The 13,225-nt window shown below is 38.5% G+C and overlaps 1 protein-coding gene across 10 annotated transcripts in view; it reads right to left on the bottom strand.

Moving 5' to 3' along the window:
- The window catches only part of ABI3BP (ABI family member 3 binding protein), a 251,566-nt gene that overhangs the window by 80,801 nt on the left and 157,540 nt on the right, over positions 1-13,225 (bottom strand). For 4 of the 10 annotated variants that reach the window (XM_031935102.1, XM_031935104.1, XM_031935103.1 and 1 more), the window contains 10 exons: positions 12,669-12,728; positions 11,754-11,843; positions 10,120-10,152; positions 9,265-9,348; positions 7,203-7,259; positions 6,272-6,355; positions 5,098-5,157; positions 2,506-2,565; positions 1,573-1,656; positions 170-226 (listed from right to left, as the gene is read on the bottom strand). The exons of 2 other annotated variants lie outside the window; for them this stretch is intronic. In XM_031935102.1, coding sequence (XP_031790962.1) covers positions 170-226; positions 1,573-1,656; positions 2,506-2,565; positions 5,098-5,157; positions 6,272-6,355; positions 7,203-7,259; positions 9,265-9,348; positions 10,120-10,152; positions 11,754-11,843; positions 12,669-12,728 — 669 coding nt within the window. The remainder of the gene's footprint in view (positions 1-169; positions 227-1,572; positions 1,657-2,505; positions 2,566-5,097; positions 5,158-6,271; positions 6,356-7,202; positions 7,260-9,264; positions 9,349-10,119; positions 10,153-11,753; positions 11,844-12,668; positions 12,729-13,225) is intronic. 4 more of the 10 variants (XM_031935106.1, XM_031935107.1, XM_031935105.1 and 1 more) reach the window with 3 other exon arrangements.

The following is a 13,225-nucleotide window of genomic DNA, read 5'->3' as shown; positions in this document are numbered from 1 at the left end:
ATTCATGCATAACTGCTTCTCTTAAAAGCAACAGTTAAGAGTCTTCATAATTTTAAGAAGAGTTGAATGGCCATCAAGAATGACACTGTTGTCACATGAAACAAATTGAAACTCTAGGTTTGACAATAAGCAAAAGAAGCTTGTCGAAAACACTGTGTATCAACATTACCTAATGTTGTTGAGGCCTCGGGTCTAAGAGTGACAGGTTCTAGGACTGTAGCAGGAACTGACCAAAACAACATGTAAATCAAAGAGATTTTCAAACATATGAGAAGTCAGAATACTCACATACAAACAAGTTTTACTAGTATGTCAATTCTTCCGGAGAAACAAAGAAAAAATTAACTTCTTAACTGAGGGGAAGAATGTGTGTTTGTTTGTTCATTGATGATTTGGCCAAACCATAGGCATGGTGAGTCCCAGGCTTAGCTTTTCAACTATCTTGAGTAGCTTAAAGAAGTCAACATGAAATTCTATTAGGTTTTTAACTAATGAATTCTGATATGAAAACTGCACTGGAAAACATTTTAATGCATTTATCTCACATATACTTAGAAATTATCTTAAAAGATACAATTACTCTGTACTTCTGAACATTAGCACTTATTACATATAAGTAAACATGGATACAAGAGTACAGTTCGTATGTTTGAAACCGATATAAAAAATTAATCATTGAAGTGGACTATGTTCATCTTGCCAGGAACTCATCTATAGATAGAGTTTGAGATCTCTGTCCAAGCCATGACACTTACTAAGAGAACAGGGTGGTCACTCAACCTGCAATAATTGGTAGAACATCTGTCTGCTGTCAGCCCAGAATAAGGGGAAATCAAAGGCTTTTGATGTCTCTGTATCAAATCTAAAGCTTCTGAATCAGGCCCTCAAAATCCTTCTTCATCTGGCTTGATGTACCCTTCCAAATGTACCATCATCAACAGTCATATATGACCATCTAGAAGGAATCCATCTAGACTGGACTGCCTTTCTAGCTGACTCAACACATGTGGTCCTTCTGCTCTAGTTCATTCTTCCCTCCATTCATCCAAATCCTCAGTGGGCCCAAGGTCCAAGTCCAGCCCACCTCGATGTTTTGAGCTAAAACATAAAGATCATCACTTTATGTTTGTGTCAGGCAAATATATCATCAACTCCACTCCTTCTGCAGTAAAATAACTCTCCTACAGCTGACATATCACCCATGGTTGCCAATGTGGGAATGGGAATATGCAAGGCACTTACAATTACATTTACTTGAACTGAATATGTTGGCTCTGCTAAAGAAGTTCTACTTTTAAGATGTGAATGGAATTTGACAGTAAGAAATATACTAACTATGTGGTTTCAACGAAAAGTCTCACATAGAAATAATAAGATATGCTGGCACCAGTTGGGTCTCAGCCACACATTAATCTCCTTGAAAACTGAGCAGAGGAGATGGTACTGATGATGCCTCATGCCCTTGTGCTTAGGGAGAATAAGACCTGTTGCTGCTCAGCATTGGCACTGCTTCAGTCCCCACTGCCACAGGCTGCCAGGGATCACCCTTAAACCAAGGAATCACAGATTTACCGGGTTTGGTCTCAGGTGCCTGAGGGCTCGGTGTAGTTTTAGGTCTGGGACGTGGAGGGCGTGTTCTTTTTGATGTTTTGGTAGCTGAAGGAAGAAAAAGCCTTGTGTTACTCTTGGTCTTAAGATTCTGGATACTGAGGAAAGGTTTTTCCAAAACGTGTCAGATCTCCTAAAGTTCCAGGAACTTTAGTTGTTTTCAGTTTTACTTTTTCATTCCTTTTATAACAATGTGTCATTTTATCATTGATCGTACTTTTCAGGCAAATTCATGTATACAGTCAAGTTGCTCACCCAAGGAGTGAAGATTAGCACTTGTATTGAGAAACTTACAGAACTTCCTTACTGGGGGAAAAAAAAAATGATTGGGGCAGAGTACTCAATGAGAAGGGATAGGAAGTTAGGGTCACATTAAGGAATAGGTTTATAATTTAAGATTTCAGACTTCAGTAATTCCCTAATTGTCAAACTAGTAATAAAACATATCATTACTTAAAGCACCAATAAGGAAAGAAACATACTGGGCATTTTTTTTTTTTTTTTAAATCTAGAAACTCAGATGTGCAAAGGAGAGTAAGAGTAGGCATTATTGCCAATCAGCTTAGATAAGAAATAGATCCCAATTTGTTTTAAACTCAATGTTAATATAGAACTCTGTTAAATGAAGCATGAGATATGATAATTTCAAATGTGCCACATGGCAGGTAAATATTTTGAGTTAAGCTCATGCCTGGCTCTCATAAAAACAACATGAAACTTGTTTTTAGGAGGCTTCAGTATTCTTCAGATGATAGAAATAGTTGAATGGTCACAGGCAGTGATGTTTGCTATTTCATAGAGGAAGACATGCTATGTTATAGGGATGAAGACTGAATGGACTGCGCAACAAGCAGCAAAAGCACTTGGCAAACAGCCAGGTAATGGCAGGGTTGTTACCTAAGGTTGTTGCAGGGGTCTCAGTTCTAAAAGTAACAGGTGCGAGATCTGTAACAGGAACTGAAGTAATAAACAAAAGAGATTGTAAAAAATGTGTGGGAGCTACAGTATTCACATCAAAATGTATCTTGCTTGTGTAACACTGCCTCTGGGATAATTAAACATTTTTGGGAAGGGCATTAGGACTAAATTATATTTCCACCCCCCAACCCCAACACACCAAATTCATAATGTTAAAGCCCTAATCCTCATAGTGAGGCCTTCAAAGGGCTGATTCAGGTTAAATGAGGTCATAAGGGCGGATTCTACTTCAACACGACTGATGGACGCATATGAAAAAGAGACATGAGCTGCACACACAGAGAAAAGGCTGTGTGAGGATACAGTGAGAAGGCGGCCATCTGCAAGACAAGGAGAGAGGCCTCAAGAGAAACCACGCTTGTAGACACATTTATCTTGGACTTACAACCTCCAGAGTTGTGAGAAACAGACTTTTGTTATTTAAGCCCCCTAATCTCTACTGCTTTGTAATGGCAGCCCTTCTACAAATGGAAATTGTTTTTTTTTTTTTTTTTTTTTTTTTTTGTCTAGACTTGGCCAAACTATATACCAAGTGCACCATCTCATGAGATGGTCATCATCTTCGGTCTCTCTTTAGCACTACATGAGGCAAACAATTCCTCTAGTTATGGTGTTTATCTGAATATAATATGGAAGACTTTAGGAGGTTTTAAGGCATTTGTTTAAATATGTTTTTAATAATTCTCAAGAAGCTCGTGAAAAACCAATTTGCACTTTAGTGGATGCTGAATAAAGAGAACATGTACTATATGTTTATCAAATTATGGTTGCAGAAAAATTGATGAAATATCCAAATGGTCATCACACAAATAACTAAAAATGACTGATGATCTTGCTGGGAACTCCACTTTGGAAAGAACTTTTCACTTCTGTCCAAACAACAGCACTCCAGTGGCTGGGTAAGGGGTGGCCACTCAGTCTGTGGCATCCAGTAAATCACTGTCCACACTTAGCAGAGGGAAAACATGATCTAGTGTGGAAGAAAGATTTTTGATGCTCATGAGAACAATGTCAGGCTCAATGAGTGAGACGTTCAAGCCCTCCTTCCACTTTCTACGGCGTCATCCAAATGCAGAATTACCAATAAAAATGTTTTGGCTGACCCTGGAAGCAGGATCTCTGCCTCTTCTGGTTGCCTCTATTTATATCCAATTTTTTCATCTTTGTTCATTCTCAACTTCCTATTTGTGCAAATTGTGATGTGACTTCAAGGCCCAAATTCTTTCCTGCCTCTGTTGACACCCAAATTCATTTTTTACTTTAAGAACCTATAATAAGTCTAACACTTAACATTTATATTCCCAAGAAAAATCTTTAATTTGCAAAGACACCCTGGCTTATTCTCATTCTCTAAGCTTTTCATGTGGGAAGTTTCTGTGTTTAACTAGCCTGCAGACTGCGAAGTAAAACATGTCTCCTACTACAAAAATGGAAGATCCTGCAGGTCTCTTCTAAACTGACTCCTTGTCAACCATCAGGGGGTAACAAGCCTCTGGACTCCCTCACTAAGGGGTATGTGAATCTATTATTTCTATCAGTGACAGGCTCCTAAGCTCCATAAACCAAAGCCCCTATATTTATCTGGTATAGTCTCAAGAGTAGCCATACACAGAGTGGTATTAAGTTTGTGCTGTGAGTGATATGTTCAATGGGAGGTTTTTGGAGATAGAAAAAGGTCAACTTTAGTTATTTTAAACCTTATGCTTCTGCACATTGTAGGCTTAAAAAAATCTTTAGCTCCTGAGCTTCAGAAAACATATTTTTCTAATGCAAAAATTTTGCTCCTACTATACTTTATCTTCTGTTATTTAAGATACTTCAATAACAAATTTGCAAATATGCAAATCTGACAGATTAAATAAAGTTATTAATTCAGATACTTAGGATTAATATACTTATCACATTCTAGAGTGCCCTGCCTGGATTACAAAGGTTATAAATCATCCAGATTATGATGGAGACTAGGGGGAATTCAATTTATACTAAGGATGGGGTTTATTATTTAAATCTACTAGCCTTGATCACGTTATCTGTTAGATAATTCACTAAAAATATTACTCATACATTAACAAAATAACAAAAATAACAGGCAGATTAAAAAGGTAGATGTTTGGGAATGGTTGTAAACGGGATAAAAAAGCAAAAATATAAACCCCAAAAAAGGAAAAAAAATAAAGAGGGAGGTGTATAAGGGGTGTATAAAGAAACTTCTGTGTTACAGCCTGGTTAGTATAGATCAGGTCAGAACCTCGCGAGAATATACGAAATCTCCCTTAATAGAGAACTCTGGTTAAGCCAAAACCAAAATGATACGATAAACATTTTAAGTTATAGAGCAGGAAAGATCCCAAACTACATTCAGACATAGCTCTCTTATGAGCAAGAGGCAACTTGTTTTATGCATGTTCAACTGTTACAAAATCAAAAATGTAATTGAATGGCAATATAAAGTGGAATAAGCTGGACAGTGAGCAGAACAAGCACTTGCTGAAGATCAGAAAGCAGCATTACCGAATGTTGTCCCTGGAGCCTCTTTAATAGGAGAAACTGGTTCAAAGATTGTAGCAGGAACTGGCCAATAAAAAAAAAACAAAAAACACCAACAAAACATTAAAAATTTATAAAAACTCAGAACATTCAAAAAGAATTTTACCAGGTCATGATGTATCTGTCCAGAGCACAAAGCAAACACAATCAGCCTCCTGAGCTCAGAGAAGGTGGCACACCTCTGTCCTTGGGTACCAATTCATCTCTTAGGAGGAATGGTCATTTACTTTGTAGTCATAATTCAGATAATGGTCCATGTGAAGTGTCCCAGGAGTTTTTCTCATTCTTTAGTGATCTGAACCTAACTAAGAGAGCACAGTAAACCCTACGCATTTTGCTGAAAACTCATCTTTGGAACAAGACCACGAGCTTTGTCCAACGTGAGTACTTAAGAGGACAAGAAGAGGGCCAGCCCCTCAGTCTGTGGTATACAGCTGGGCAACACCCAGAGAAAGCCTGACTGCACAGGGATGAAGGTGATTCCTGCATAAAATCCAAATTCCTCAGGCCAGCATTCAAGACCCCTTCTCACTTAGCTGCAGACACCTCAATGAAATGTTCTCATCAACACCTAGAAGCCTGACAGCCTCTGGCAGTCAGAGAAACTGCCTCCTCAGGCTTGTTTCCATACATTCCCTGCCTTTCTGAATTTCTCCATTACTCTTCCCCCAGAATGATTGTCCCCTGAGAATGGTTTTTCTGTTTTTAAGTGGTTGTAAAAAAAGAAGAAAATACGACAGGGACTATACGGCCCAGAAAGCCTAGGAAACTTACTATCTGGCTCTGTCGAGAAAATGTTTGCCAACTCCTGCCTTAGATCCTTATTTGTGACTTACATGACTCCTATAGTTACCAAGAAATAATCTCCACTTGCCTGAACATATGCTCCTTCTCTAGCTGTTTCAGTTTATCATACATTCAACATTGAAGGGATGAAGAGAATTGAATGAGAAGTGAATTAAATAGATGTTGAGAGAGAAGCATAAGGAATTTGGCTACCACATCATCTCCCCAGCCCTGTTCCTCATTGCCTGGTCTGATGTGGAACCAGCTGCTGACCCTGCCTGGCTACTTCATTCTCTTTGCGTCCCACTGGGGTGGGCTGCTAGGATTCCTCAAGCATGACCTACAAATTTACCCAGTTCAGTCTGAAGCTCTTCGGGACTCAGTGTGGTTTTAGGTTTGGGATGTGGACGACGAGTTCGTTGAGGCACTTTGGGAGCTAAAGGAAGAAAACTTCAGGTTAATACAACATGCTTGGTTCCAGAAGCTGTGGATAAGATTATATTTGTTACAATTTCTTGAATTCCAAGAAATGTTTCTTTTGGGTTTGAAATATTTGCCGCTATTTCAATAAGCTGTCTCTTTTTATCATGTAGCTTTTTCTGAAGAACAAAAATCACATAGAAATATGAGTTTACTGATGATATTTCAAGGAGCTTCTCCCAGGGATTCCTGAATGAAAAACAAGTTCTGAAACCTTGCTGAATTATGGCAGTGATGAGGGCAGATATAGGGTGATTTTACATTTGTGATGGTGCTTATAATTTAAATTTACCAGCCTTGGGCATATTTTACTCTTTACTTGGGAACATTTTACTCTTTACTGAAACAAGAACACATCCTTACCCCGAATGCCAAAAAAAAAATCATCATCATGCAGACAGTAAAAATGTAGAAATTTAGATCTGCAAGAGAACTATGTCACACCGTAATAGCTATGCCGATGTACTCAGCCTAGATCAGGGACAGACACCTTCACCCCCAGCCTCTAGTGATTATATCTGAAACTTAGTAACAAAGAATGTGGTTAAAATGTCATGTGGGAGCAAGATGTGGGGAATTCAAAGTCATCACATTGCAGATATATAAACCGACCATAAGTTCATGCTTGGCTCTCTTACCAACAAGAAATTGTTTTAATACTCTTATAAATATTAAGAGGTAATTGAATGATGAAGGATGACACAGAAGGCTTGTGAAGTGAGAGAAGCTGTGGTTATGATGGTGATGAATAGGTTGGAAATGAGCAGGAGAGGTAGATGTTGATGGACATAACGTGCCATTACCTACTGTTGTCCCTGGAGCCTCAGTTCTAAGAACTGGTTCGAGGATTGTGGCAGGAACTGATCAAAAGTAATAAAAGAAACCAAAGAGATTTTGTGGATGCATGAAATGTCAGAACATTCATCTTACCACTAAACATCAGATTTCTAGGGCTGCAAAATTAATTCTTTTTTTTTTTTTTTGAGACGGAGTCTGGCTCTGCCGCCCAGGCTGGAGTGCAGTGGCCGGATCTCAGCTCACTGCAAGCTCCGCCTCCTGGGTTTACCCCATTCTCCTGCCTCAGCCTCCCAAGTAGCTGGGACTACAGGCGCCCGCCACCTCGCCCGGCTAGTTTTTTGAATTTTTTTAGTAGAGACGGGGTTTCACTGTGTTAGCCAGAATGGTCTCAATCTCCTGACCTCGTGATCCGCCCATCTCGGCCTCCCAAAGTGCTGGGATTACAGGCTTGAGCCACCGTGCCCGGCTCAAAATTAATTCTTAATATCGTAACTCAAAAGAAAGTGGCTGCATTTTTTTTTTCCTTTGAATATTTCTCCAAATTGTAATCAGGTACTCATTTGACTCAGAAGATAGTCAGCAATAGCCTTTGGATTTTGCTGAGCATCTCACTGAGGTCAACAGTAAGATCTTGTTGTTGGTTAACCATCTGATTCTAATGAACACTAGAAAATCTGGCTAGCCATTTTCTTAGAAAAAGATATGGTAAAGACTAGAATTTTTGTGGAAGCCAAAAAACCAAAGAGCACTCATTATAAGCAGTAATCAATAATGACAGATAGAACATTTACATTTGAAAGAAAACACAGTGTAGCAGAGAGTCCCTCTGGTGATCCCCAGTGATTTCTGTCTCTGGTATTAACACCTTTGTGTCATCTCTTCCCCTTGAGTATGCGCTGGATCCCTGACAACTTTTTAACCAATAAAATAAGGCAAAGGTGATGGGTGTCAGTCTGTTGAATAGGTGCATGTGCTAGGAGTGTGTCTGCCATGCTAGCACAAGGGAGAGACAGGGAGGGAGAGATGGATAGGGAGGGAGACACGGACGGGGAGGGAGAGATGGACGGGGAGGGAGAGATGGATGGGGAGGGAGAGACGGACAGGGAGGGAGAGAGGGAGAGGATGGATTATATAAAGGTGTTAACCCCAGGAGCAGGGAATCATTGGGAGGTTGCCCTAGAGTTTGTGCACCACACATACTAACAGCCAAAAGGAAGCTGAGACTATACTCATTAAGAGACTAAGTCTGTAGTAAACACAGCTGTACTTAAGTAGCTGAAGAACCAATTCTCAGTTTTTGGTATCATTGGGCTGGGTATCTTCAGTTCTAAGAACAGAAAAAGCATGATCCTGTGCAGAAGTAGGAGTCATTGAAGTCCCCTAGATCAAATTTAAGCTCTTGAGTAGACATCCCAGCCCCCTTTAATTCATCACTGAACAGGAGGGTATCAACGAGTTATCCCCTGTCTGGTGAGCCAGCTTCAACACATTCCCTGCTTAACAGCCTCTGTTCCCTCATCCCTCTACTCATCCAGTTTCTATGCTGGTTTCTAATTATCCTGGATATTTTCCTCCTCTAAATATTTGCCACGCTTCTAGGAGGTGGCATTTATACCATACAAGAAATTATATTTGCATAAACATGCTGCCTCATATTTGTTTCCAACTGGTTATGCATGAAGAACTTTTGTTTACAACTACAGTGTAAACTGGGAAAGAAAACATTCTTCCCACTTCTGATGTATGGACTAATATGGCTTTGGGGAATTAGAAGAGACTTAATAAAAGTAGTTGATTTAAATGATTGTGCTGGCTCAATACTGAGCAGCGTTATCTTGAAGACAGGAATGAAATAAAAGAGCAAGAAGAGTAAATAATCATCAACAGAGGAGATTCCTACAAAGGAAGCAAGAGGTGCTAAACTATTCATGTTCTCCTCACTAACCAGTAGCTTTTACTCTGAAGAGATATATAGGGCATGACACAATAGATTATGTGTACATAGAACTTACAGTCCCAATCGTGGTAGACTGCTTGGATTCTATAAAACAGAAACTACATATTTACCCAGTTTAGTCTGAGGTACTTCTGGATGGGGCGTGGTTTTAGGTTTGGGATGTGGACGACGGGTTCTTTTTGTTGTTGTTGGAGCTGAAGGAAGAAAATTTAGGATTAATATGGTGCTGATGGCTCCATTCACTGTGAATAGGATGACATAACTCTAAGTTTTAAAATACTTGTTAGAGTTTGAGTTAAGAGAACTTTGTCACTTTGGTTTGAAATTTTCTCCCTCAGATTCTTAATAGGTTTTCTTTGATAACTGAAAGTTCTTCAGAGACAAGAATTACACATATAATTATGTTTAAGAAAGAAACATTAGAAATTATCATTATTTTCTTGAAAGTGTCCCTAATCCAAATCACTGCTTAACTCTGATGGTGTGAGAAAGGTTCTAACCAACCCTACACTATTCACTTATAATTTAAGATAACTAGGGCAAATTTTCCACTTGGTGATTTACTAGACTAAGTATATAAAATTCACAGGAACATCAATAAAGCAAACAAAATTATATAGAACTTGAAAAACAGAAAGGTGCACAAAGAAACTGCATGGTATCATCATTTGATACTGTGTTGCTGCTCTAAATAAGGAATATATGGGGAATTATAGTTGGATCTTGGCTCTAAGAATATAGTTCAGAGACTCAGACGTGACACAATTTCAAGCTGGGCTATGGAGCAGATAGCTGTCTTGAATTAAGTCCTTGCATATTTCTGTTAAAAAGAAAGCTTTCCATATTTTAAGATGAATACTGTAATGAGATGACAACAAAAGATGGTTCCATTGCCTATACAGCACCATAGCGAAATCTGACAATGAGTAAGAAAAAGCACTTGCTGAAGGACATAGAGTCATTACCTGAAGATGTCCCAGGAGTAATAGGTCCAAAGTCTGTAGCAAGAAATGATCAAAAGCAATTTTAAAAAGAAATAAATGTTAAACACACGAGAAAAGCCATCATTCTCTTGAAAAGTGAACTTTACCATCATAGCATTGGTTCTATAGCCACAAAGCAAACATTTTAAAGTTCTCAAGTGAGGGTACGTATTTATTTGCTTTTATGAAACAGATATAACCTCAGCATCTGTAACATGGTTAGCTACCAGTTTTTCTTATTTTTATATTATCTGATAATACAGTAGAAAACCCTGCTTAGAAAAATCTTAGAATATCTAATAATGTTATGTTTAAAAGTTAGAAAAAACTAATGTGAAAGTATAGTTACACTATAAACTGGAAAACAAAGCCCTAGTTCGTGATGATACAATTACTGATATGTTTTAAACAGATACACTGATGAATGACTAAAATAGATAATGCTCTTGTTTGTTGAGTGTGCACCTTGGAAAAAGACCAAGACCTCTGTTCAAACAAAGGCATACAAAGAGCCAGATATAGAGGGTCATTCAGTCCATCAAACTTGTTAGTGCATCTCTCTGTTATCAGCACAGAAAAGGCCTGACCCCTAGGTTAGGAGAGCATGCTGGAGCCAATTGGCTCAAACCCAATCATCAATGTCAGGCATTCAAAGTGCTCTTTGTAGACCCATCAAAAGCAGCATTACTGTCCAACTAAAAGAACTTTGCCTTTCTTACAATCAGGTTGCACTTACAGTTCCTATCCTTCCAATGTCACCCTCACATGACACCTTCCTGCCTCTGTTTATATGATTCCTACCCATCCACCAATAAATCTACAGGCTCTACAAATTTCAAGGTCCACAAGATGAGCTCTTGCTCTGCTGCCCGGGCTAGAGTGCAAGGGTGCAATTATAGCGACTGCAGTCTCCACTTCCTGGGCTCAAGAGATCCTCCCACCTCAGTCACCCAAGTAGTTAGGACTACAGGTGCACGTACCTGGCTAATTTTTCTTAAAGTTTTTGTAGAAATGGAGTTCTCCCTAAAGGTTCACATTACACTTATCAGCCCACAGGTGTTTTGCTTCTCTAAGAATTAACGATGTGCTTAACAGTTGGTAAAATTTAATAATATTTGCTTTTCCTCACACTCATGTATATCTATTATGAAGAGTCTCACACAAGAGCAGCTTCCTTTAACTAAGGTAAGTCATTTGTTTTTTTCTAAAATATTCCTCACAGATACAAATGTTCAAAATGTGTGACAGGTTGAACTAAATATGCTAACTAGACACCTAATCAGGTCCGTTTTTGCTGAGCTGAGGAATCAAAGAGAAAAATGTAATGGAATGTCAGAGAAGCAAATAAAATACGCAGGTCATCATTCTCTTGAAAAGTGAACTTTACCATGATAGCATTGGTTGCAAATAAAATATGCAGGCACCAAGGAGGTCCTCACACAAGCAGCATGAGAAGTCACAGGTATCGCCAGAGCACTGTGTTGGTAGCAGCTGCTTTCCATGACTTGGGCCTTCACCCCAAGGGTCAAGTGGGTTATAAGGTGGCATGTAAAACTGCCACCCCCATGCCACATCCAATGGGATGCCACAGGGACAAGGAACCACATATTATTTACCTAGTTTGGTCTGCGTTGTCTCTGGGCGTGGCGTGGTTTTATGTTTGGGACGTGGACGACGTGTTCTTGTTCGTTGCGGTGTTTTTGGAGCTAAAGAAAGGAAACTGGTTATTGTAGCCTTATGACTCCAGAAACCAAAGAGAGGATTACACATGGTTCTAGGTTTTCTAAAGTTTTCCTAAGTCTTGAGAAATTTGTCTCTTTGGTTTAGCATTTTCTTCTGATCATCTATATGCAAAAATATGTATTTTTGGTCTACTGACAGGTCTTTTGAGACAGATGAAATCTATGTAATTAAAAAAAAAATAAACTGCAACTTTATTATTGGTTGCTGGTATAGGATTTTCGAAGAGGGCCCAGAGCCAAGGGAAGTCAGACCTAGGCACGTAGACATCACATCAGAGAGGGACCCAGGCCCACCTGCTTTTGGGAGAGTGTACTAAGAAATTACCTGGCTCAGACACACATTCCATTAAAAGTTCTTAGTATAAGCATATTTCGTTTTCTAAAATAGTTGGTAGATAATAAAAATTCTTTGTATATCTTAAAACAACAGAAAGTAAGATGCCTACAGAATTATAATTGATATTTATCAGGCAGCCATTCCTAATTGTATTTGAAATTCAGCTTTAACACAGAACAGTACTGGAGCAGAATCACAGGTTTTGTGAAGTATTAAAGCTGGGTAATATGGGAAAAATTGGACACAGACACTGTTCGCTAGTGGCATATGGCCTTATAACCAAGTAACTTGTTTTAAGCACTTTCAATACAATCAAAATGAAGAATATAGTTCAACAACAAGAGGATGATGAGAAAATCTTATGAAAGAAAAACCCTTAGCCCAAATAGTGATGGAATAGACTAGACAATGAGCAGAAAAAACTCAGACTTAAAGACATGAGAGGTCATTACCTAATGTTGTCACTGGAGCCTCAGTTCTCACAGTTACAGGCTCGGTGTCTGTGGTGGGAACTAACCAAAAGCAATACAATAAACAATGGAGATTAAGAAATATAGAAAGAGAAAATTATTTTGAAAATGAATCTTCTTAACTCTTTAATGTTTTAAATGCATTTCTGAACTCTGGGAAAATACTATTTGTTTTCCCCTAACTAGCCATACTATCATATCCATTTATTTCACAAAATATCCTTTTATCCCTATTTGCATCCCTATAAGGGCAATGAAAAATATTTTTCTGTATTTCATTATCTGATTCCAACAACATAAAAAACCTGGACCCAAGAAAATCTTAGTTGTCCAATATACAATTTTAAAGTACTCTAAAAATTTGTTATCAAAGCTTCCATTGGTATTTAAAAAGTTTTCACCACCATTATTAATTTGTTTTGAGAGTGGCAGTTGTTAGGAGAATTAGAAAAATGTTCTCAGTCTATTTACTGGAGATTTGTGAGAGCTGTGCAAAAGTCTCGTACCTTTTATTTGTGATAAATGTGATATTGCTTCTT

This window comes from Piliocolobus tephrosceles, chromosome 2, assembly GCF_002776525.5.
Source record: "Piliocolobus tephrosceles isolate RC106 chromosome 2, ASM277652v3, whole genome shotgun sequence".
Lineage (NCBI taxonomy): Eukaryota > Metazoa > Chordata > Mammalia > Primates > Cercopithecidae > Piliocolobus > Piliocolobus tephrosceles.
This window is presented reverse-complemented; position numbering and strand designations above follow the sequence as displayed.